Genomic DNA, 23,917 nt, shown 5'->3' on the forward strand with positions numbered 1-23,917 from the left:
TTTTTTTTTGTCTAGCTAGTTACTCAAAAGGAAACAGACTGCTGCTCCAGGAGTGTGAAACCCACTCTAGGAAAGTCATGCTTGTGCAAATTGTGATAGAAATTAGAAAGTGCACAACTCTGACATTAGCTCATTCTAGGAGGTGCATTTCACTTTTACCTCTATCAGCAGCACTGGCTTCCCCAAGTCATAGTTTATTTCACAGTAATGTGCTGTGAAACTATCTTACCAAGATAGTAGTATCAATTTAGTTTCTGAAATTCAGAATCAAAAATGCGCAAGTACACTGAAATATTTGTTGTTATTATTATTATTGTTATTATTATCTTTATTACTATCATTTATTGCACATGCCCTTTTTTCGGCCATTAGTCATATTCTTGGATTCCATTATAATATCAGTACATGCACATGTGCACAAATAGAATCGAGGCACACAAAAAACCAAACTCAGTGCCAAATCCCAATTCTCTCACTCAGGGAAGTATTTCCAGGTGCTTTTCTTGAGTCCATTGACTGCAGTGGGATGCTACAAACAGAAGTAGTAACATTTGGTTTCTGCAGCCAGGAAGTCTGAAGTTTGCTCAGAAAGTATGATTGCTGCTATTCCACCAGTAAATTCACCTGGAGAAACATCAATACCCTGTAGCAGCCACATGGCAAGTTATTCTGGTTTCAGCCAAGCAGAATTTGTAGTATTGTTGGTGACTCCACAATCAGTTTTCTGGGATCCAGTTATTGACTTACACTTAAGTCTCAACCAATATTGAAGGAAATGTGGAAGGAGGTTCATATTGAAATTCCTGAAGTCAGACAGAAAGCATTCATAAACTTAACGAGATTTATTGGAACATGTTTGCATAAAATAATTCAACATCAACATCATCAGTAAATTTCCAAATCACAGAAATACGGCATAACTGAAGCAATTCTAAGGCAGGCATTTATTTCTAAGCCTGACTGCCTAGTGATTTGGGACTGCATAGCTGCTACCTCTCTGCCGCAGTGTTCCTGACTGTATATCTCCCACTAATTCCTTTTGAGTTCATTAGCTAGTTTCAACTAATTTAGAAAAGAAAATTTTTAAATGGGTTTAAAACCCATCAAATCAGAGAATCTAGGTCTAAGATGCAAAGATAAAGTGGAATTAATTCCACTGTTCACTTGTCATTATTTTTGTGAAGCTTGCCCTTAAAAAATATGGGACTGCAACTCCCAATAAAATTTTCCTGGCAAGCACTTAGATATTACCCTGATGAACTTGATGGTTAAAAAAGCTGGTAGTAACACGTTGTGTGAGGATTTTGTGCAGAAATGACCATTCCATTTATCCCTTATGGCTTCTTGTCTCAAGACAACATACGTACTGGGAGTGAGGGCTGACCATCCACAGCTTCGAAAGCATGAAGTACCTTCCAGATTCCATCCAATCTTTACAGTCCGTAGCAGTAATAAGACGTGTCTCTTAAATTAACACCTTGATAACAATTACTTCTAAAAACTTTGGATGGAATTTCTCACTTAGAGTTTAATTCTTTTGTCTCTCCATGGGTGATTTAAAAGTTTGAATACTTCTTGCTGACCATCTGTGGCTGTAATTTTATGTAAAACAATCTGTATGTAGATAAAAATCATAAGTGAGAAACTTTGTTCACTTTTTCCAGTCTCTGAAAGAACTATCAAAACCTGAAGATATTACATTTAAATTTTGAGCAAGAGAGGTCTTTTTGCTGACACACATAAAAGATTTCACAGTTTTCTTCAGTTATTTTTGTATAACTTTCAAAGTTAATGCATGGGACTTTTTGTAAGTTAAAGTGTTTTTTACGCAACACAGACATGATGATTATTTTAATATGTGGTATGCACCAGGCTAAATAGTCCTATAAATTTTAGGCTTGAGTTGATTAAACATTTCTCATAGTTTCAAACTATTACAAGGAAAGAAAATCAATAGAAAAATCACCTGCATTGATTTTATTGTTGGTTTTCACTCATTGTGCAGTTTTTTAAATATTCATCACAATGCAATGTGGTGTTTAGACCAAAGTAACTGCTGTTCAGTAGAAGCAGTGGACACTTTTTGTTTCATAATTAAAAGAGCAGCACTGTGATTGGTGTGGTATTTATTATGAAATGATGACAAAGGAGTACCAGTGGTTTTAATAGTTTTAGCTTACAGGAGCTGTTGTTAATTTTGTCTGTAGAGTTGCAGGTGAAATAATGCACAGTGGATAAATAGTCTATATTGGTTTAACTGAACATAATATATAGTATGTTCTGGAGTTGTTTGTCTCAATAGACTATAGTAATCAAAAGTAATGAACCTATTATGTGCAGGACCTTGGAGAGCATAGAATGGCAGTAAAAGTGTGGCACATAAAAGGTTTATTAAAGGAAATTAAAGTCCATCATTGCCACACCTGCTCCCCTATTATAAGTCTATGGCAGGTCAGTGCCTTCAATCACAACTCAGCATCAGAGAACAGAGCCATGTTTCCCATTACCATTGCAGTCACATTGCAAAAACTCGTTCTCCAGGTTTTAAGGATAGTAACAAGTAAAGACTGCCATCAGCCCCACTACATAAACACAAGCCACTTATGTTCCTTCCCTGTTAATAATCAACATCAGATGTAAATTTAAACAGAGAAAAGATACCATTGTCTGGCTTTGAGATGTGTTTCAATCAATTTATACTTCCATTTCAGATATCGCTAACCTGTGTTCTAGAATCAGACTTCTTCAAGTACACGAATACCCTTTTCAAATGCTTGTGTTCTCTCCTGCAAATAGGTATTTTGATTCCAGTAGCTGTATAAAATGTGTAACCATATATAACAACAAACAGAAAAAAGCTACGAAATTAGAGCTAAAAATAAAGCCTCCTCAGATCTTCAAACTCTATAAATGGAAAAAGGCACAAACAGAGCTTCTTGCATCTTCCCTCGGTGGAGCAAATCAGTTCTGCTGATCCTCAGAAAGGAAGAGTGAAATAATAGACAGAATGTTCTGTTGACATTGCTTTTTATCTTGTGACCTTTTGCAGGGAAAGGTGCCAGACATAGGCAACTTCTGGTATCCACAGAATGCATCTACCTATTGCCCAAAACAGTTATATAACTCAGATGCTGGTGTCTGCATTTGCTCCTGCATATTGATCTGCAGAGGCACATGGGAGTTGCTTCATCTACAGTATGTTTGGTCATCACCATTTACAAACAGGGAAACTGAGACTCAGAGCAAAGATAGATAGTAAGATACTATCACAGACTGAAGAAGAATTCCAGAGTTCCTGATATTTTGCCTATACAAAAATTCCACATGAGAGAGTCTTCCTTACATAAAAATTAAGAGTAACTTTTAGAAAAAAGAGGAGTTTGTGTCTCTGGACATGGACAAATTACACTGTTATACAATGTACAGTGTATCACTGCAGCTCTCCACAGGAAAACGTGAATCCTTAATCCCTTTGAATTTCAGGGGTTTGTAATAAAATCAATGTCTTGAAAACCTTCCCCTACAATTAAGGGTCTGGGCCAGATCCAAGACCAGAAGGTGCATATTTCCATAGTTCTGGTTTAGATGTAGCCAGAAGTGTCATGAGAACAGCTGATCTTGAAAGGTCTCCTTACTTCAGTTAGAAATCTTACAGCAACAGCTGACTTTTTTAGGGGTTGGATTTTTTGTGGATTTTTTAATTTTAATGTGAAATACAAACCTGGACACTAAATTCTCCCCAAAACTCATACAAATCTGTAACTGTCATTTTCACCAAAACTCCTGTTAGAAGTAGTTGATTAAGTGGTGAAGTATTTCAAAGCTGTACTTGTGCAGTCATGCACATTCAAACAAGAGGGTTTCACGTTTTAAGGATGAAGTTGTCAGAAATGCAGGTTCCAACACAGCTATTAAGATATGCTTCAGTTACAACAATAATGCAGAGTGCCTGTAGTCACTGTGGCTTTCTGGGACCTTTTCTTCCAAGAGGTGGATGCTGAAAGAAGTACTCATAGAGCATTGCTGTTTCTAACCTTATGCCTTCCGCTAACACCTGTAGACCTTGCCATTAAACCTCACAGAGTCACTCATAACCATCACTTTATTAAACAAATCTGTATCACTAAAGGTATCTCCTAGGTATTTACTAGATATTCACAGATGGCTTTTTATCTCTTTGACAAGATTAATAAGGCATGATTATTCTTCTTTCTATTACTGTCTAGCCTTTGGAAATGTGAAAAAAAAGCATTGGTGACTTTTTTTTTCTCAATGGCAAAATGAATGAATTAAAGACTTTGTGTTAATATTACAGATGGATGCAGATGGGGAAAATAAAAAGCTGCGCACACGCTCAAAAGGAACCAAGGGTGAGTTAGCAAGCACGTTCCACGACCCTGTGCCCAGCACACCATGAAATATGATAGTTCCTGTTCACAGTCCCTAATGTGCAGTAAGAGAGTGTGTAGCTTCCTTAGGGCTGCTTTTTTAATCAAGGCAGGACACAGACTGCTGGCATTAAGAGGCACCATGTTATTAGCTATGGTTTAAAGAAAAGCAGAAAAAATCTACTGCATGCTATTTTCTTTGAGCTATTTCTCAAAGAAAATAAAGGTTATGCTTTTTATTATGCAAACAGAGATTTTCCATAGGGAGTAGAGCTAGACAATATTGAATGGATGCTTTCAAAATAATGTACAAAACTTTGTCTCAGCCAACTCAATGTTTTTCTGTCTATTGCCATTAATTATCTGTAAATTAGCTACGTAAATAGTCCAGAAGTAAATTTACTTTAATCAAAAGGTGCAGGTGTATGCAGCAGAGAAGTCTGCTTTTTTTAAGTACTGGTGCTCATGTTTCATTTTGCAAAGTTATGACATAGTTGTATTTCCCAGCTATTCCTCTCTTTTTGTAAGGAACAGATGGAAATGCAGTACTGAGAGATAAACAGGCCCTTAATGATCTCAACATCTGGAAAACATGATTGACTAGCAATACAGCTCTTCCAGGAAAATAACTTTTTATTTTAAGTCATAACACTTTTTGTGACTCTTGATAATGAGTGAAAAATGGAGATATGTAAAAATAAATGCCAAAATTTTGCCTGCCCTGTGAGAATTTTTGCTTATGACTATTTCAGAGGTGCACAGCACCCATCCTTCACTCTCATTTTAATGTGATTTGTGCATTCTCAGGATTGTGTAAAACAGACTAGTTTGATTCTAGAACTCAGTAGTTCTGGATTGTTAATATTGTGCCTTCATCTTCAAGTTGTGGTCAGAATGAAAAATTAAAGTGTGGTTTGGCTTAGTTCTCTAGTTTCAAATGACCAAAGAGATGAAAAGTGCTAGATTTCATTTAGGAAAAGAGAGGAAGGGGATGGGAGTGCAACAAACTGCCTGTAAGCAAGGGGATAAATACAGACCAGCTTTACTAAAAAAAACCATAAGCATTGTCATAGCAAATCTTTGAGGCATCCCTGAGTAACGTTCTCTGAAATTAATGCAAAATTCATATATGCTTCAAAAGTACCAGAACAGACGACTTGAACAAAGTTATTCACACCTCAGCATTAGAGCATGTTTTCTCTGTTGGTCAGGGCTGTGAATTAAAACTGGCTGGCTTAGCAGACTTGAATAATATTTAATAGGGGTTTCACACCCTTTTCACTCAAAAAGCTAATAACATATTTTCAAAACTTATGGATTTTCTTTCCCTGTATTTTTTATACACATGCACACATGTCTATAGGAATCAATAGATCGGGAACATTTACCCAGAAGTGGAAACAACAAAAGTTGTCTGCGCAATATGAGTAATCCTTAGAACCACCTGTTGGCTTTGTCAATATGCTGTATATCCTTGTGTGGGCAGGTATTTGTAAACACCAGCCTTCGCCCTTCCCAGATTGAATTAAAATTCAGAAAAAGCAGAGATTTGTCGTTCCATTTTCAATAAAAACAAATGCCTTCTCTTTTATTTTTTCTTACTATTTTTCTTATTATTTTTCTTATTGTTCCACTGAACATCATACTCCAGGTTTTATGCATCCTAAAATAACTGTGAGAATTATATGTTCAGTTAATATTTGCCACTAGTAGCTACAATCCTGTGGATAGCATGAAATAATCACCTGTGTTTTGATAGCCGCTCCTCTGCCATCACAGATAGGCAGGTGCAAGGTTACAGAAAGCACAAGTCTGGAAGTGTAAACTAATTCATTCTTTCTCGCTTTTATTAACAGTTCAAGTGGACTCTATAGCTCAAGAGCTCAGGTAAGAACCCACGTTGTTTAATTTTTCAGTTGTATTTTCTGATTATATTGATAAATTCATACCAAAGGTATTGTTATAAAATAGAGAATCCAGCAAATGATGCATTATGTAGAGATTTAGCATAGATCTGACAAAGGGGACTTGATGCAGATTCACTTTTTAAATACAAAAAAAATAAAAACAACATTATGCAAGCATAATCAAAAGTAATGCAAAGCAGGCGGTATTCTGGTATGCTGTCTTTATCTTCAGCCTGTGGCAGGGCACACAATGAAAGAGTATAATTTCTGATCAGTCTTCAGTCTTCTTTTTCCTGTAGTAAGTATTATAGTATTTTAACACCGGAACATTCTAAGAGATATTAACTTTTATAAGGTTTTGTTAGATGGCTTTTGTACACCACTGTGAATTCTAAATGCACTAATGGTTCATTCTTCCTCAAGTACTTGCTGAGGTTCCATATTTTATTGAAGTAACACAGAGTACTTTTCAAATTTGCATGAAGTATGGCAGTCCATTCAAAACCATAAATTCTGCAAGGATATTTCAGATCACTAATAATCTAGGAAAATTTTAACATTATTACTTTAATCTTACTAATGTGTGCATCAACTCCTAATAACTGATCCAAGAGTTTAGAACAAACCCTGGAAAGGCTGATATATTATTCAGCACCAAATCTTCAAAAAAGAACATGTGCCGTCAAATTCAAGTTTTCTCTGGGACAAGCCCACTCTTCATGTCCCCCAAGGAAAATAATTACAGGTAGCTGCAAATTCCTGAAGTTATTAATGAAAGTCACAATGGACTGCAGCTGCAATATAAATAGTGAAAACATTTTTGCAAAAACTCTTAAGAGTTTTTCTTAAATTAATTTATTTTGCCTACACTCACTTTTCATCACATGCTACTGAGCTGATTTCTTAACCACAGCAGGCATCTGAAGTATATGCTTGTGAGTTCATCCATCTAGGTAACAGAAACATCATCATGTGATTTATTTGATCAATCAAAATGCCACTCTCTCTTAAGATAGGACATGAAATATTTACAGGAAGTTATTTGCAGTGAAGACATACAATATTTTAAGGTTTTGTTTTATAATAAAAATGAGGAAATTATAAGCTTCTTATAGATATTCCATGAACAGAAGTGGAGGCTAACTTTTTGGATAAATTATTCATGGTGAGTCACTCACTCAGCTCTACTGTGAACCTCATTTTTCTGTATGGCTTCAGTTTCCTGAGATTTAGTGCTTCTCCTTTTTCCTCTGTGCATCCCTAATTTATGCACCAGAAGGATACATTAATCCGAAGAGGCAGTCATCCAAAAATGAGGATGGTCCATGTGTTCCTAAGAGAAAAATGTTTGAAAAATAGAGGATGTGCAAGTTTCTGCAACATCAGGGAAGCTGTAATTTATACATTATCAATTACTATAGCTTTTCCCAAGCAATTTTGCTTTTCCCTGGGAAATACATGCTATTTTAGGAACTACTGTGTAACAGATTACTCTCTCTGTCAGAGGTGTGGTCTACCTCCACAAAGAAACATACTTGGTTTAAAACAGTGAGCTACACAGCCATCAAAGCCACTGTCCAGTCCTTAACTTGGTATTTTTAATTTCTACAGTACCAAATTTCATACTGTGTATCTCCGCAGTCCAGTGGCTTTACTAGCATACAAGTCAGGTGATCAACTTTTATGAATCTATTTGGTTATGAAAAAGCAGATGAAGAGAGGCAGGGGCTGCCTTTTGGAAATGTAGCCTACGAACTGCATTCCTATTACTCATACCCATATTATTGTGGAAAAACTATTGAACATTCCTCAAGAATTAAAGGCTGAAATAGTCTGTTGTGTTCCCTGGATACAGATATTGGAACCACTGTCTTTTCTGACCAAGGTTCTAAATGCTGTGTTGGCTGAGAAATTTAAATCCTTGCTTAATTAATTTCCCCTTTTCCCCTGGCTTATCCTATCTGACAAAGCACTTTTGCACTCCTTATTGAGTTTCTGTTACAAAGTGCCTTGGGATACTTCTACATGAAAGGCACTACATAGGCTTACATGCTCATATTGTATTGTTATTAGTTTCGTAACATTGATTGGTTCTAGAGCATTTGTTAGCCTTTTCTTATTCTGCAAGTTGTGTTTCACAAAAGTAGAGAATGAAATAAATGAAAAGCAAAACAAAGAGTTGCAGTCCCCAATTAGATTCAATAATACATGAAAATTTCTCTCTTCTAAATATCAGGGGTTGCATTCTTGCTTAATGGAATTCAATGCCAAAAACTCTATGGATTTCAAGAAAGCCAAGATTTCACCCAGAAATCTGGCTAATGGTTTTGTTATCATCCATCTTTTCCTGAGAAATAGAACCACCTTTCTGCATAAAAAATGTATTTTCAGAAAAAACATCACCTTAAGGGCCAAGTTGGGTTTTAATTTTTTTCTGTTTAGTAAAATAAAAATTCTCTTGCATTGCACTGAGTTTTCAGAGGACGGTACTTTTCTTCCAGGTACTAACTGCCTATACTCAAATTCTATTTAAGTGTCAAACTTGCACTGATTTCATGTAATTATATGCCTTAAGGAATCCCAAATTTCAATATAATACAAATATTTTTCTTTATACATGAATATTATTAATATTGCTGTGTTATTAGTTCAGATTTATAAGACTTGTTTTTTTAACTATATCTACTGAAGGTGCTGTAGTGTTGAAGCATAATATGCTAAACTTAGTAAGTCCTTCAAAACAGACCTGTTTCTCCTTCCAATCTTAATTATTTACTTATGAACAACATATAGTTTAATTTTTCATTTAGGAATGTAGTGCTGTGGTGATTTCATTGGTAGCTAAACTACCCACAGGAGGAGGTGAATCTTTTATTACAACCTAAACATAGCAAAATACAATACGTGGTAGAAGTGAGTGCTGAGGCCAGGAGATCTCTGTCCCATACATTCACGTTTGAATATGACGCCTTTCAGGCATAATATCTCTGTTGTATCCATCTTCTGCAAGAAACAGTCAGAAGAGGTCTTCTCTTAGACGGTTTAGTCATGGACCACCGAAAGGACCAGGACCTTCAGCTGTGTTCAGGATTAGAATGAAAACCAAAGGGAAGTGAGGAATATCTGTGTGATGTATTCTCATTACTGTGTTCTATTTAACAGATGGGATACAGTACAATGAACCATCTGTAGGTTATGGACTGGCATCTGGGTCAGACCAAGGAAGAGCAAATTGGATTGATCCAAGCATGAGGTTACAAAAGCATAGATCAGTTTGGCTAAGTCCATATCTGAATAGAAAGGGCACCTTTGCTGGGTTAGATACAGGTGAAACCAAGTCTTTCTGGCTTCTGTCACTAATAATTAATGAAGATTCCATGAGGAACTGGTGTTTCAGGTGATGGAGAACAGTCCTGCTCTTTGGTGGGAATAGTTACACTTCCCCTTACTCTCTGTAGTGTCCGGTCATTTCTCCAAAAGGACCATTTCTTCAAAAGTAAAGAAACTTACTTTTTGTCTGGAACTCCTGTCCCAGATGTTGTGAGATGTTTTAGATATTCAGATAAGTTGAAGTGTGCAGCGTGAATGTATAGAGATGTAAGTATCTTGAATGTTTTAGCAGAGAGAAGTAATAGAGCAGAGCTGTCTGGATGTCTCTTGATAGAAGGAGTAACTGGACACTTCACCCTTTGCTGCTCTCTCTTGATTAGAAGGGTGAGAAACCAGTAAAGCAACCCTGCAGTCAATGGTACTAAAGTATTTCAGAAGGTTTGTGTTACTAAAATGTATTCCTTAACTTTATTCAAAATGTTTAAGAGGTATGTCAATATAAGTAACAGTATTGCCAGCATACTAAAAAGCACTTTGTTAACTGAAGTAGTTATTGCTTATTCTACAACCCTGAATATTTTACTGGTTTCCTTTAAGCACTGGTAGATTATATGTATCCAATTATATGTGAACTCTAGTTTCAGACAGTAATGGAATCATGGTATACAGTTTGATAGACAGAAGATTATTTGGCCACTCAGGAAAAGTTCGTAGTATGAAAGAAAAGGACTGTGCAGGCCCAGCTGCATTTAAAAAGGAATGATTCATTCGTAACTCTTTTTGTGAGCTTCACAAAATAAGCAGTTTTTTAAGAAGTTATTTGTAGGAAAAGAAAGCAGTAGTTTGGCAGATGACCTGAGAAAGAAGTGAAAGCAGTAATTAGATGGTGGAAGAAGTGGGCACGTGAAAAAAACCCACAGAAAAAGTCTCAAAGATGTTCCTCAGTAAGAACTGAGATTATGATTGATTTGTGTAGCTATCACCTTCACGGTACTCTTATCCTATAGCACTGCTTAAAAGTGAGACAGAGACTGAGAAAGATGTTCCTAGCCTGCATCTGGAAAAGCTGTCAGGTTTGTCCTTTGGGCTTGGCTTCTGTTTCCACCGGGGTTGGTTGTATACTCAAGATTTTCTGAAAACTGCTGGGAAAAAGCACATTTGTCATAATCCTGAATAATCACATTTGGAATAGAACTGAGGTGGGCTCTTGTGTTTCCTGGTGACTCATCTGTCTCCCACTGGCAGAGAGTGTGGGACCCTTGCAGTCCTTAATGTGTTCTGCTGAAGCAAAGTGTGTCCCTGAGTCCAAATAGACTTAGTAATAAATGCTAAATGAACATGTTCAATGGTTACATCTACTGCCAGAATATTTATCCTAATTTTGTGCAGACATGTCTGAGCTTCACAAAAAGTCTTTTTTTTGCAATTGGAGATTGGATGTTGACAGCATACATTCTCAGCTCTCCTTCTCAGTGTTCCCTATGATGGTAATCGGCTGGGACAGAGTTGTGCCAACTTGTGATTCAAATATTTCTCCATGATACAGCTGGATTAGGCATTTCACCTGAGACAAAGATCTGTGTCACGCTGTTTCTATTGATATCTGATAACTGATCTTCAGTTAAACAATGGGCATTAACCTTAAGAGTACCTGTTCCCAAGGTCTGATAACAGAATGATGAGTTAAGAGTATCTACTGCTTGTTGTCTAGCTTGGAAAAGGAACTTCCTCCCTGCCCTAGCCATTGTAGAAATTGAAATGGTTATGGGGCTTTGAAAATATTAACCTCTGCCTCTTACTCCATGATTTCTGGTGTAATCAAGGCTGTCAAGTTGTCATCAATCATACTTTCTTGAATTCCCAATAAATCTTGTTCATTTCTTATTCTTTTCTGGCAACACTGTTAGGTTCTTACGGAATTTAGGCTGGTGTGATAGTCAGTACTCTCCTCAAAGTATCTGTGGAAATCTATGCTTTATGATAAGGAAAAATGATTTTGCAATCAATGTTTGATAGAAAACATTGTACAGTCAAGCATAAACAAACACTGAACAACCAGTATGGGGTGCAGTTCACTGCGAGGCAAAGGTAAGTATATGCTGGTCACAGCATAAAATAACAGTGCTGGAATTCACCTATCATTATTGTTTCCTCTATGTCAACCATTCTCATGATAACTAATAAAACAAGCATTAACATAAATTTTAATGGCAATCAAATTTATAGGTCTGTCTTGCCTAAGTTCCTCCCTTATTTCCTCCTTCATCTTCCAGTCCCCGTCTAATTACCCATCGAATTGTGAAATCTACAGTGCTGTCATTCCTCCTCTCCCTTCACTCTCCCTCTCCCTCCTCTCCTCTTCACCTCTCCCTTTCTTAGAGCTCTGATGAATCGATGGACCTCAGGCTTTTTGCCTTTTTTTAGTCCCATATGCTTTTATATTTCAGAAAAAGGTTGTTCTTTCAGTACTGTTAAACCAGCAAAAAAAATACAGTAAACAAGAAAGAAATAAACACAGAAATAAATTAAAAATTCAAATATTTTCCATCTCAAGTTTTCTGCTTTCAAACATTCATGTGAGTGTGTTAAGGCTTGCATAAAATGTTTGGAACTGGTGTATAGAGAACATCAAATAAATTTTTTTTTTTCTATTAAAATGTCATTCTTTGAATGAGATTATAAAAGGTAGTAAGAACTTCCACTCTTAAAAATATTGTCATTGTTTCTGTGAGGAGAAATAATATCTTATAATTCTGGGTGACCACAAGTAATGACTTTAACATTTTGCAGGTAACCCTGAGGTTGACAGTTATTTGACTTAAATATTTAGTGAACTGTTCTGAATAACCATTAAGATGGTTGAAATAGGAACTGTATCTCATACTCCTTTTGAAACACCTGTGGTTGGAGTTGTTAATTACGATGAATCATTTGCCTAATTCCTGTAGATACTAAAACCTTTTGATCTATGCAGAGTGACCTCTGCCTCTTCTTCCTGGATTTATTTAGAACATTTAAAAGTTGTATTTCATGTTCAGATTTCCATTTTAGTTTGCTTTAGTTGATAATTTATGTGCATTTGCTTTATAGGTGACTTTTATAGCTTTCTTCAATAACAAATGCGTTAGATGAGTTTCTAGCATTTTATAGGCCTCTTTTAACATCTATGTTCATTTCTCACCAACACCTTCAGTCTCAGTATCTCTTTTCTCTTTGTTCTTTTATTTGATTGTGGTTTTATAATTTTTCTACTTAAAGCCTCCATTTAATATTTAAAAAAATTAGTTTTAATGTATGCTTTTCTGTAATAGTTTTATAATATATGTCAAATCCACATCACTTTAATTGTGGCTGCTAGACTGGCAGATGGTTATTTGCAGTTTTTTTCTACCAAGAGCTTGTTGCATCTTAGAGTATTCCTTGCCTTGAACTAGAACTTGTATGTTATTTAATATATTACAGGACTCTCTTCCCCGTTACAACTTCTGTGTTCATCAGCACACAGTAAACGTTATCCTCCAAACCCTACACAGGAATTTAGAGTTGCATATGCCTTAATGCCTTCTGCTGGGTAACAGAATGCATCAGAACATTATAGCCCCAAATGGTTATTTCCTCTTATGGAATATCTTTTTTCTGTAGATGACCGCAAGCCATGTAGAGATTGAAATGCCAACCGGTGACTTCTGCCTCATACATATCAATCATGAGTTAAATATTATGGCTGGCTGAATTGCTCTGTCTGACTGATGTCAAGGGTGGATTCAGCCAAGCAAAAGCAAGCTGAAGCAGACTGTGGACAGCCTGGAGATAGCAAGGAAGGGAAAAGAATGTATCCATGGGACCTCCTGCTACATTAAAGGGAGGTACTGGCTCCTGACAATGAATTGCTTACAGTCCCATTGTCTGTTGTAAAAAAAAAAAAAAAAACACCAAACAGCAAAAAACCTGATCTTCTTTACATTTTCTCTAACTATTCCCTAACTGGACTGTAGTTACCAGTATGCTTTTTATTTAAACATTTACTGGCATTAGCAGGCTGACTACTCACGTGCAAGGCTTTCTCGATGCAAAGGTTGTGTGGATGATCTGTAGATTTGCCTAGAAACTTAATCCATTCTAAGCCAAATTCTTGGCTTGGGTCCCACTGGAATTTATTGACCTACTGAACCTGGACAGATTGAGTGAGTAAATGAAAAAGAGGCTAGGGAGGCTGGGTTTGGCCCAGATCTTGGGCATTCATTCATATTACTGAGTTTAAGAACTTCTTGAGCTCCACGCAATAAAAATAAAGTTTCTTCCAAACTGGCTTTCACTAAAAATAACTTACCTGTTAGAAAAGGGTCCAAATATACAACTCTAGTTGTATAGAGTTCTTGATCTAGGAGCTATAGAATGACACTGTGAAGAAGTCATCGATTTAATTAACATAGTATTTCAATTAGAGGGTTTATGTGCATTATTTTTTATATGATCTGAATATCCTTATGATCCTACAAGCTTGTAAAAGGAAAACAAGCAAATCAGAGAAGAGAATTTATATCTGTGCTCTCTTTCTCTGAGTTGCCTTTCCTGTGGAGAGAGCCCTGCTAAAATAGTAAACTAGAGTTTAAAAAAAAAAAGTTGTTTCATGAGCATAATAATTAACTTGTGAGTTCCTATTCTAACCAAAATGTGCCTATTGCAGCCTGAAATCATTGTCCTTTAGCCTCAGGCTTCACAGTGAGCTTGAGACCTGAGTAGATTCCACCATAACTGCATGCCTTTTCCTATGTTATTGCTGACTTACCATTGCTCCACTCTTTTTACGTGTTTCTTTTTATTTGCTCAATCATTTCACAGTCCAGTTGTTCTTTTTGGTCAGGTGGCCTATAACATTTAGTTTACTGTCTGAAACATCTCCAAGCTCAGTACATAATGACTCAACACCATTACCCGTTTCTCCCCAGCCACTTCTTATGGGGGCTAATAAATCCTCTTTTACCAACAAGGCTATGGCAGCTCCTTTGCTTTTCTTATATGTCTTTTTTAATAAAATATATCTTCTAATATCATGCTCCAGCCAGCTTTCAGTTACGATACTATATTTTCTCCACATTATTATCTGTCCAGTTCTATTCCTTTTTCCTAGCTAAACCTTTCATTTTTGTATATAGGCAGACACTTTAATACCCCCAAGTTACTGAGCTTATTTTACTCTGTATTAGTGTTCATAAATATGAATTTGCCTTTTATCTTTCTTCCCATCTATACCCCATGTGCATTCCTTTCATCTGGGTTCAGCCCTGGACTGAACTTCTCACAAGCCTGACATTCTAGAAAAAGAGCATCGCCTGTGTATGGCAGTAAACTTTTCTATTTGTAGAAGGCCCTTTAACCCTGATACGCTTCCTACAGTGCACAGGAAAAGCCCCTGTCCCTTTCACAGATATAACTGGTAAGCCCAGTGTACTGGTTTGTTAGAAAGGGGTGAAATGCATTTTTTTGTGTTGCGTGTGATGTTAAAAAATGAGAAACATTCAGATTGTCTTTAATTATCATTGGAGTAAGTCATGCTAGTTCTGAACTTCTGTTACAGCCAATTCACCAGGTCTACACGATGAACGATTTTTTTTCACACATTTTATGGGTTTAAGTTCTTACCATCTTGATGCTTAAAAATGTTAATGGAAGGAAATTACTTTTACCTGATGAATTCTCTCCCAAATGCTTTTTCAGGAATTCCCAGCTGGACCTATTTTCCGGATTATTTTTCATCACCTAAGCTGAATCAGTGTAATACAACACAGTCACGGAGTCCAAATGTTATAGATCGTCTAAAAGTTACCATGGCTCAGTTTACTTTCCAAAATACAAGAAAACATTAATGTCAGTAACTCTGATTCCAGACTGGCAATCAGGACAAATACATGTTTAGCTTCTTGTCAGTGATGAGAATTCAGTAGTCCTTCCCAGGATTAGCCTGCAAAACTTCATCTGTAAAAACTCACATCAGAGTTCTGTTAACAAATGGCCTTTTTGAATATTTTCACATAAAGCCATAAGTTTGCATTGGCATAATACTTGAATATATTTTAATACTTATAAGAATTGTTTAAAAGAATTAGAAAGAAAACTTCTTTTTTTTCTGGTTTAACTCAATCTTAAACTGTCAATGAACTGCAGCTCCACGCTTGATTACAATTTTCTTAGTTGCAATCTTAGTCCTTGAAGTTCTTCAGCTAGTCAGTGTGTTGCCACTTATAACTTGTAAAGCAAGAAGTTATTTCTGGACGTGCAATTTCCCCACACCTGAAAATTCACAAATCTTTCTCACTTTTACTTTTTTAGGTAGGTAGAATGGTCGTTTCATTTAACTTGTGCTCCAGAATGTTCCACTATTCAGGGAGAAATTAATGAACATGCAAAACATCTGTAAGCATACTTTCATATCCCACTGAGTAGAAAAATGTTTGGAAATGGGAAGTATATTCCAGGATGGAGCATCAGAATCCAATGCTATAGAAATCCTGAGAATGTATGCAGTCCATGAAGCAGACAAGGTCTTGTAAAACTTACAGATCTTTCTAAGAATGAGAATTGAAGGCTATAGAGATGGGGTGAAGTCATTAGAGTAATTCTCACTGATGAAAAGCATCTCATCAAGTATCTTTCTAAAAAGAGAAAATAAGGGATTGATCAAGAAGTCCTTATTTAATACACAAGTAATTTTCTTTATGTCATTTGAGACACTGCTGAGTTTTGCATCTAGCACCTGTATGGATTTTAGAATGGAATACAGTAAACAGAATTACCATTTAGTTGTCATTTGTCCAATGGCATAAACCTTGTAGATTTTATACTCCAGTATCCATGGTTCGAAGTGATGCAATTTGCTTTATTCCTTTAGAAAATATTTTTCTCTTTCCATGTATAAAATCTGTGACTAATCCATGTCACTTAAAAGGAGTTTCTAGCTAGTTTTCTGAATCTAGGATTAGTTTTTCATATAGTCAGAATATGTGATTCTTTCATATTCAGGAAGTAATTTCATGAAACTGGAAACATCACCCTACTCCTTGGATGCTGATTAGCTCTTGCAGACCTGATCGGTGCTGTGGATTTTTAGTTTTTCTGTGGAGACTCCAGCTTCTGGCTATGATGAGACAGTATGTTAATATCGTCTTTCTGTCCTCACTTTTAGAGCAACCTGAGCTGAGAACACTATCACTTTGCTTCCAAAAGCTATAAAATTTACATGCACACTTTGCAAACAATGAGGGTTAGTTAAGGAAACGGAACATAAATCTGACTGTCTTAACCTGAAGGCAAAGTAAACAATTAGAATCATAGAATCATAGAATCGTTTAGGTTGGAAAAGACCTGTAAGATCATCAAGTCCAACCATTAACCTAACCCTGCTAAGCCCACCACTAAACCATGTCCCTAAGCGCCTCATCCACGTGGCTTTTAAAAACCTCCAGGGATGGGGACTCAACCACCTCCCTGGGCAACCTGTTCCAATGCCTGACAACCCTTTCAGTGAAGAAGTTTTTCCTAATATCCAATCTAAACCTCCCCTGGTGCAACTTGAGGCCATTTCCTCTTGTCCTACCACTTGTCACTTGGAAGAAGACACCAGCACCCACCTTGCTACAATCTCTTTTCAGGTAGTTGTAGAGAGCGAGAAGGTCTCCCCTCAGCCTCCTCTTCTCCAGGCTAAACAACCCCAGCTCTCTCAACTGCTCCTCATAGGCCTTGTGCTCCAGACCCCTCACCAGCTTTGTCATCCTTCTCTGGACACGCTCCAGCACCTCAATGTCTTTCTTGTAGTGAGGGGCCCAAAACTGAACACAGTATTTGAGGTGCGGCCTCACCAGCGCCGAGTACAGGGGGACAATCACATCCCTAGTCCTGCTGGCCACACTGTTTCTAATACAAGCCAGGATGCCATTGGCCTTCTTGGCCACCTGGGCACACTGCTGGCTCATCTTCAGCCGGCTGTCAATCAACACCCCCAGGACCTTTTCTGCAGGGGAGCTTTCCCGCCACTCGTCCCCAAGCCTGTAGTGTTGCCTGGGGTTGTTGTGGCCAAAGTGTAGAACCCGGCACTTGGCCTTATTGAACTTCATACAACTGGCCTCAGCCCATCGATCCAGCCTGTCCAGATCCCTCTGCAGAGCCTTCCTACCCTCGAGCAGATCAACACTCCCTCCCAACTTGGTGTGTCATCTGCAAACTTGCTGAGGGTGCACTTGATCCCCTCATCCAGGGAGTTATAGTCACTCCACCTTCTTCCTCAACCACTGCTGTCTATCTGAAGCTGCTGTAATAAACAGCACTCATTTGGGCTTTCAGTTGCAGAGATCAGACTACCTACAAGTCTTTCTTTGGAATCCAACATTCCAGTTATTTTCCTGAACCTCTGGCATTCATGGTTGATAACATCAGTGTCACTTAACTGACATGCGATCCATCCTAGGAGCAGATCATTACCTTTCTGTGTCCAGTGCTAGTAATCTCCCCTGTTCACCATCAGATTATAAGGAGCTCAGGATTTTTGTGTGAGTTTTGAGGATTAGATACATATTTGGAAGCCATTGTGCTAGAGAGTTAGATAGAATCCAGCTCATGTGCTTCTTAGATAACAAGCTGACATAGGAGAGGACTAAGGTGGGGAGACATTCAGAATTTCCATTCCTTTTAGGTACCTCTGATTCAGTAAAGTCTTAAAATTCTTAGAAGAAATCCTGACAGACATTTAAAAGCTACTGGTGAGTGGCAAGTGTCCCTGAATCTTAGAATACCAACTTTTCCCTCCTGTACGTAAAATGAGTATTTGACTTCTACAGTGTCCTAGGGCATCTGCAAGTTTGTGAACAAAACCTGATCAAGGCCTAAAGCAGCAGGCAACGTCTTTACTCACAATATGATTAAGGAGTAGTTAGGCTAACCTTCTCCTTTTAACTACTGGTGTGAAGTTAAATGGTTCTGCAGAACAAAAGATGACGTCTCCTTTAATTGTAATTCAATAGTCTAATGCTTACTTTTGTAGTATAGTTAAGCGAACAGTCAAAAGGCAATTCAGGCTAAGAATTTAAAATTATTTTCTTCACAAAGTAAAATGTTCCACTAATTATTCTTGCACAAACTCACATGAGGAGTGGGCTCCTTAAATAGCTTTAGACAATAAATGTAAGTGCCTTGATATTCAAAGACATTAATTTTCTCTCTTGAAGCTAAGGAGTGTACATGAGATGCAGTGTGTTCTGTTTTTATTATTTTACATGGCATCCATTACAGGCATTAGTAAACACCAGTTGTCAAGCTGAACGTACCCCTGGTTTTACCCGCTATGGCAATTCTTAGCTCTGTTATCATGCTTTACCAACCTGCAGGCTGCTGTGAATGAGAAAAAAATCCCCAGAGATCTGGAAGTCTTGCCAACAGATTAACAACAAAAAATCCTTGCTGGCTACAATGTGGTTAAAGGTCGGGTTAAAGGCTTGACAAACACATCACTTACTTAGATGAAACCAGTACAAAAAAAGATGAGCATGACAATTTTCAGCAGCAGGAAAAGCTGTGTGTGGTTAGGACTGCTTAAAATCTCTCTCCTTCTTCTCAGCCACTGCTTTGTGGTGGGGAGCCAATGCACTGTTCTATCTGTATGATACCAGTGTCTGCCCACACCATCCAAGATATATTCTGAGTAGAAATAAAGGAAAGAAAAGGACCTAGTGAATTAAAAAAAAAAGTATTTAGGTGTGAAATACATATGAAAGATCTATCATGGGATTTTTTTTCCAACACATGCAACCAGGTCTTATATGTCTTAGATTTTAACCTCCTGGTTCACACTATGATAACTGATACAAGACTGGTTTTGGTAACTGAGTCATTGACTAAAAAAATAATAATAAAAAATCTGCTCATTATAGATAGTACTAAAATGATTTATTATTCATAAAAGTTAAGTACAGTTAAATTGGGAAAAAAGGCATATACTGGCTTTGGGCTCATAACAAAAAGAGCTTCTCCTGTTTTATGAGACTCAGATTACCAAATAACCTTGACAGCTGAATCAGTGTTCCATGACAACAAGCAGGCCATTGATAAATAGCAACAAAACTATTAGATGTTGAATTTATGAGATGAGTAATAGAGAAACTAAATTATAGGTTTACCATTTGACAAACTACAGCTTGACAAATCTGTGCTAACGTACGTGTGTGTATGTGTGAATGTACATAAGCAAAAGAGAGAAATAGAAACTTTTTAAGACAAAGGTGAAATCGACATGCCATGAATGTTACAAAGGCATAAATATATTATTTTCATAGTAGTTAAATTCCCAGTGTCCATTATCAAATACTTAACAAATCATGTGTAAGTATTTGAAAAAGCTACCACTTGTGAAGTTGTTTTTTCCGGTTTTATTTTCATTTTTACTTTTAAGCACTGTAAGGTAGAAAAGAAGGGGAATTGCTGGTGCATGGTAGATCATTAAACTGGCTCTTGCAAACTAATAGATCCCAGTTAAAACTCAAAAACAGCAGTTTAAAAAGTCACCAGCAAAAGCAAGAGTATATCCTGCTGGAGTTAAAAAATACCTTCCCAGCCTATGGAGAGCAATTTGCCCTTCCTAGCAAAGAAGCAACAACTGCATTTTGTCACCTTCCTGTAATCAGAATGGAAGGCATCAGGAATGATTTCACTTAAAGTTGAATCTCATGTATTCACTTATTTTAAAATGATGTGAACTATAGAGGAAATCTGGGTGAGTGGCCACTTGTGTACAGAAAAGAATATGATAAGGGTAAGATAATGCATCGGTCTTTCATAGAGAAGAAACTTTCTAACACAAGCAATGTGCTTCCAGGCAGATTTGTAGACCTCCTGTCCTGACATTGATGTAGCAGCTTTTGATTTACTGCTGTAAACTGTGGCAGTCATGCAGTGGGATTCTTGTACTCTCATTTCCCAGAGCAGATCTGCAGGTGGCAGGTGGCAGCGGTACCCCAGCACTGGTCTTGACCGTGGTCTGCCAACACCTGAGTGTGGCTGTCTTTCACAGTTGTGGTGAAACACCAACGTGTTTAATAGCTGTTGTGCCAGCCCACAGTGGTGGGCTTATAACATTATGTTACTAGAAAAAGATGGTACTTAGTGGGCAAGAACACAGCAATCATCTTACTGTCCTATCATGTTTTCCCTTAACTAGGTGGAAGATACACCAAGTCAGACAAATTACAGGATTAAAGCTGAAGAGTTAGATGAAGTTCTGTGACCTGTGTTGCCCAGGAGGGCATACTAGATGATCTAATTGGATCTTCTGGTCTAAAAATCTATTAATTAGGCTTGTGTAAGAAACAGCTGTATCTTCGTCAAAGGGGAATTAAATAGTGGAAATTCATCTTGTCCTAAACACTCTCACAGTAGCTACTGGAGGTAAACTTGAAGCTTGACAAATAAATGAGAAAGATCAAAAGCAAACCTAGTGAAGGTTTTAATTGATAAAAACAATTGTGTGTGAAGGGTTTTCAAACATTTGTCGTTTATTCAATTTTCCTGAAACAACATGAAGGGTATGAGCTGCCGTTCACAAATATGAATTAAGAATCTCTTGATTGCATTTTCTTAGAAATAATTTATGCATATTTGTCCGCACTACATCCATCCTTGTTGTCTGTTATATGGGCATCATTTCCAAGGGGACACTTATACTGTTGTGATTTTGACCTTTAATATGATATTCATGTTATTTTCTATTCATAAACAGAGAAATAACAGAGAAGCTATAAAATATTCAACAGCAGGTGCCTAGCGTCCAGTATTCCTGATGCCCGTAGCATTTTAGCTTTCAGAAGATCAAGAATACCTACTGTGTTTAAGTAGGTAGAATTTTAACATTCCCCCTAAAATGCAGATCTTCATATTTCCATGTCCTTCATGTTTGCAATGATGGACTGCCAAAGAGGTTCTTAGCCAAAAATGGGTATTTTTTTTACAAAAAGCTCAAGTTAGTCATATGCTTTCATCCAAAACAATCAGAACCTGAGCCAATTTAGTGCACACAAGATACCTTGGAAGGATTAATTTATGCTGTTGAGCTTGTAATATGTGTAACCAATAGGAGTTCTCTGCATACATGGATTTTTTGCAAATCTTGCAGCTAAGTCAGTGAGCCAAATGCAAAATCCAACACCTAAGGGCATCGTGTAGATTTGTAATGCACCCTGGGGGTGCCTAAGGTCGAGAAACCATTGAGTGGATTACACAGATTCTTATATGTAGTTTTTTCATCTCTGACAGATATAATATGAGCACTATTATTTGTACCACATGAATTTCTTAGAATACTGTGTGTGAGGGAACAATGAAATCATGCCAAATCACTTACAGAAAAAGTTATTAAAAAAAGAGGATTGAAGGTTCAGGCCTTTTTAGTGAGGTGTCATATAATGTAACATCTATATGCCATACAGATCAGCTGCATGGCAGCAAAGGCTTTGCTAAATACCTGTAGAAGCAAATTAATATGCAGATCAGTATGTGGATCTTATAGGAGCTGAAAGAAGTATATAAAATCTGCTAAAAATCTTCCTCTTTAAAATACTGCCCTCTCTTCTTATGTCAGTCATCTGAAAGTTAGGCATCTAGACTGGGTAAGGCCTTTCCCAGGGGATGGCTCACCCTGTTTATCAGATAGATCTAGTTTTAAGTGGGATGAATTGCCCTCTGGAGAAGCCTTTTTCCAGAGTCTATATAGAGACCTGAGAAGAGCTTGAACTAGACATTTATGGCTGGAGTTAATGAAATGAAACCAACGCTTGGGACTGATATTTAAAGAGGGACCTGTATTGCAAAATGTTCTGAAGGTACAGTGTGTTTTACACAATTTTCTGCTGTTGAACTCAAGGTGCATGATCGGATATCCGTACTGATGTAAAGGTGATGGATCCAAAGGCTCAGGATGTTGTAGTATAACTGGTGGTGTATTTTTCCCCTTAGGTGTTTCTCTGGATTATCAACCCAGACTACAATCTTATTCATCTGTTCCTGGGTGTATTTATTTTACTGCAGAGCAAGTCTTAGATTAGCATATGCTTACTTAGGATTAAGGTTGTTGGGTTATGTGATTTTTGATTTTGTCTTCCTCCTCATTCCCCTTCCCCTAAACAGATTTTGGCAGCAGTGAAAAGAAATGGGACTTGCCTGTGTCCTGAACTTCGAGTATATGAGCTAAAATGAAATATCCACTAAACACAACTTGTTGCAACTGCAAGTGAATTAATATTTTGTCAGTCCTCACTTTTACATTTAGAATTAAACTTGAGGATGGTGCTGTTTTTTAAACAGTTTACCCTTCACTTCTCCCACTTTTTTCTCTATCATTGCCTATTGATCATTGCAGTGCCTACAAATGCTCCATGGCTAAGAAGAGAAAAGCCGAAGAACAGGTATCAGGCGTTCCCATCAACAAAAGGAAGTCCCTGTTAATGAAACCCCGCCACTACAGTCCCAGCTTGGAATGCAAAGAAGAAAATGAAGACAGGATGGATTTACAGGAAGAGTTCAGTGTCCTCGAAAGCAGCTCAACTCCAGGTAGTTGTGCAGTGTGGTTCCACAGGAAGGGAGATATGAAGCAGTATTTTCAAAAAGGATGCAGAATGTGTTTGACTTCTAAGAGAGTTAGAATGGTGCATTTCTGTCTAGGTTTAACCATCGTACTTCCAATTATTTTGTACAATAACTCCTTCTGGGCTCTAGTAAGTGCTTTGAAGGTCACACAGAGAGACAACTACTGCAGCAGGTCAGATATGGAGCAGCATCTGCTTCTCCACTAGCTCTGTCAAAGAACAAGGTTAAGACCACCACTGAGAAAAACACATTTATGAAGAGCAGATTTTCACTGGAATATATAGAGCTCTCAGGAAGAAAAAAAAAGCCCTTGGCAAAACATTGTTGACTTTAACATTCAGCAAAGCAATTTCATGCATGTGACTGCTACGTGTGTTCTGCTTAACACGATTATTAGACTCAGCACTTTTATACTTGTTATTCCAACTCTGCTAAGCCAAACATGTCCAACAATTTATAGAAACTTCTACGATGTGTATGCTGCAAAATGTGGAAGAGGATGGGGAGACAGAAAGATATAGCTAGAGTATGTCTTTATTGCTCTTTCTTTCTAATATAAGTTTATATATATTCAAGATGAACAAAAAATATACTAAATTGGCTATCACATACTTGTTTAAGAAGTCCTGCACAAGTTGTTAATCAGGCAAGTGAGAAGAAATCAGTGAA

The 23,917-nt window shown here is 37.3% G+C and overlaps 1 protein-coding gene across 5 annotated transcripts in view; it reads left to right on the forward strand.

The window, feature by feature from the left end:
* ST18 (ST18 C2H2C-type zinc finger transcription factor) overlaps window positions 1–23,917 on the forward strand; it is a 167,757-nt gene that overhangs the window by 95,864 nt on the left and 47,976 nt on the right. For 3 of the 5 annotated variants that reach the window (XM_059836315.1, XM_059836314.1, XM_059836316.1), the window contains exon 1: window positions 23,029–23,212. In XM_059836315.1, the coding sequence (XP_059692298.1) occupies window positions 23,038–23,212 (175 nt within the window). In that variant the 5' untranslated portion in view covers window positions 23,029–23,037. Of the gene's footprint in view, window positions 1–4,315; window positions 4,371–6,244; window positions 6,276–23,021; window positions 23,213–23,917 lie in introns of those variants that run through there. The other 2 variants (XM_059836311.1, XM_059836312.1) reach the window with 1 other exon arrangement.

This window comes from Gavia stellata, chromosome 3 (genome assembly GCF_030936135.1).
Source record: "Gavia stellata isolate bGavSte3 chromosome 3, bGavSte3.hap2, whole genome shotgun sequence".
Lineage (NCBI taxonomy): Eukaryota > Metazoa > Chordata > Aves > Gaviiformes > Gaviidae > Gavia > Gavia stellata.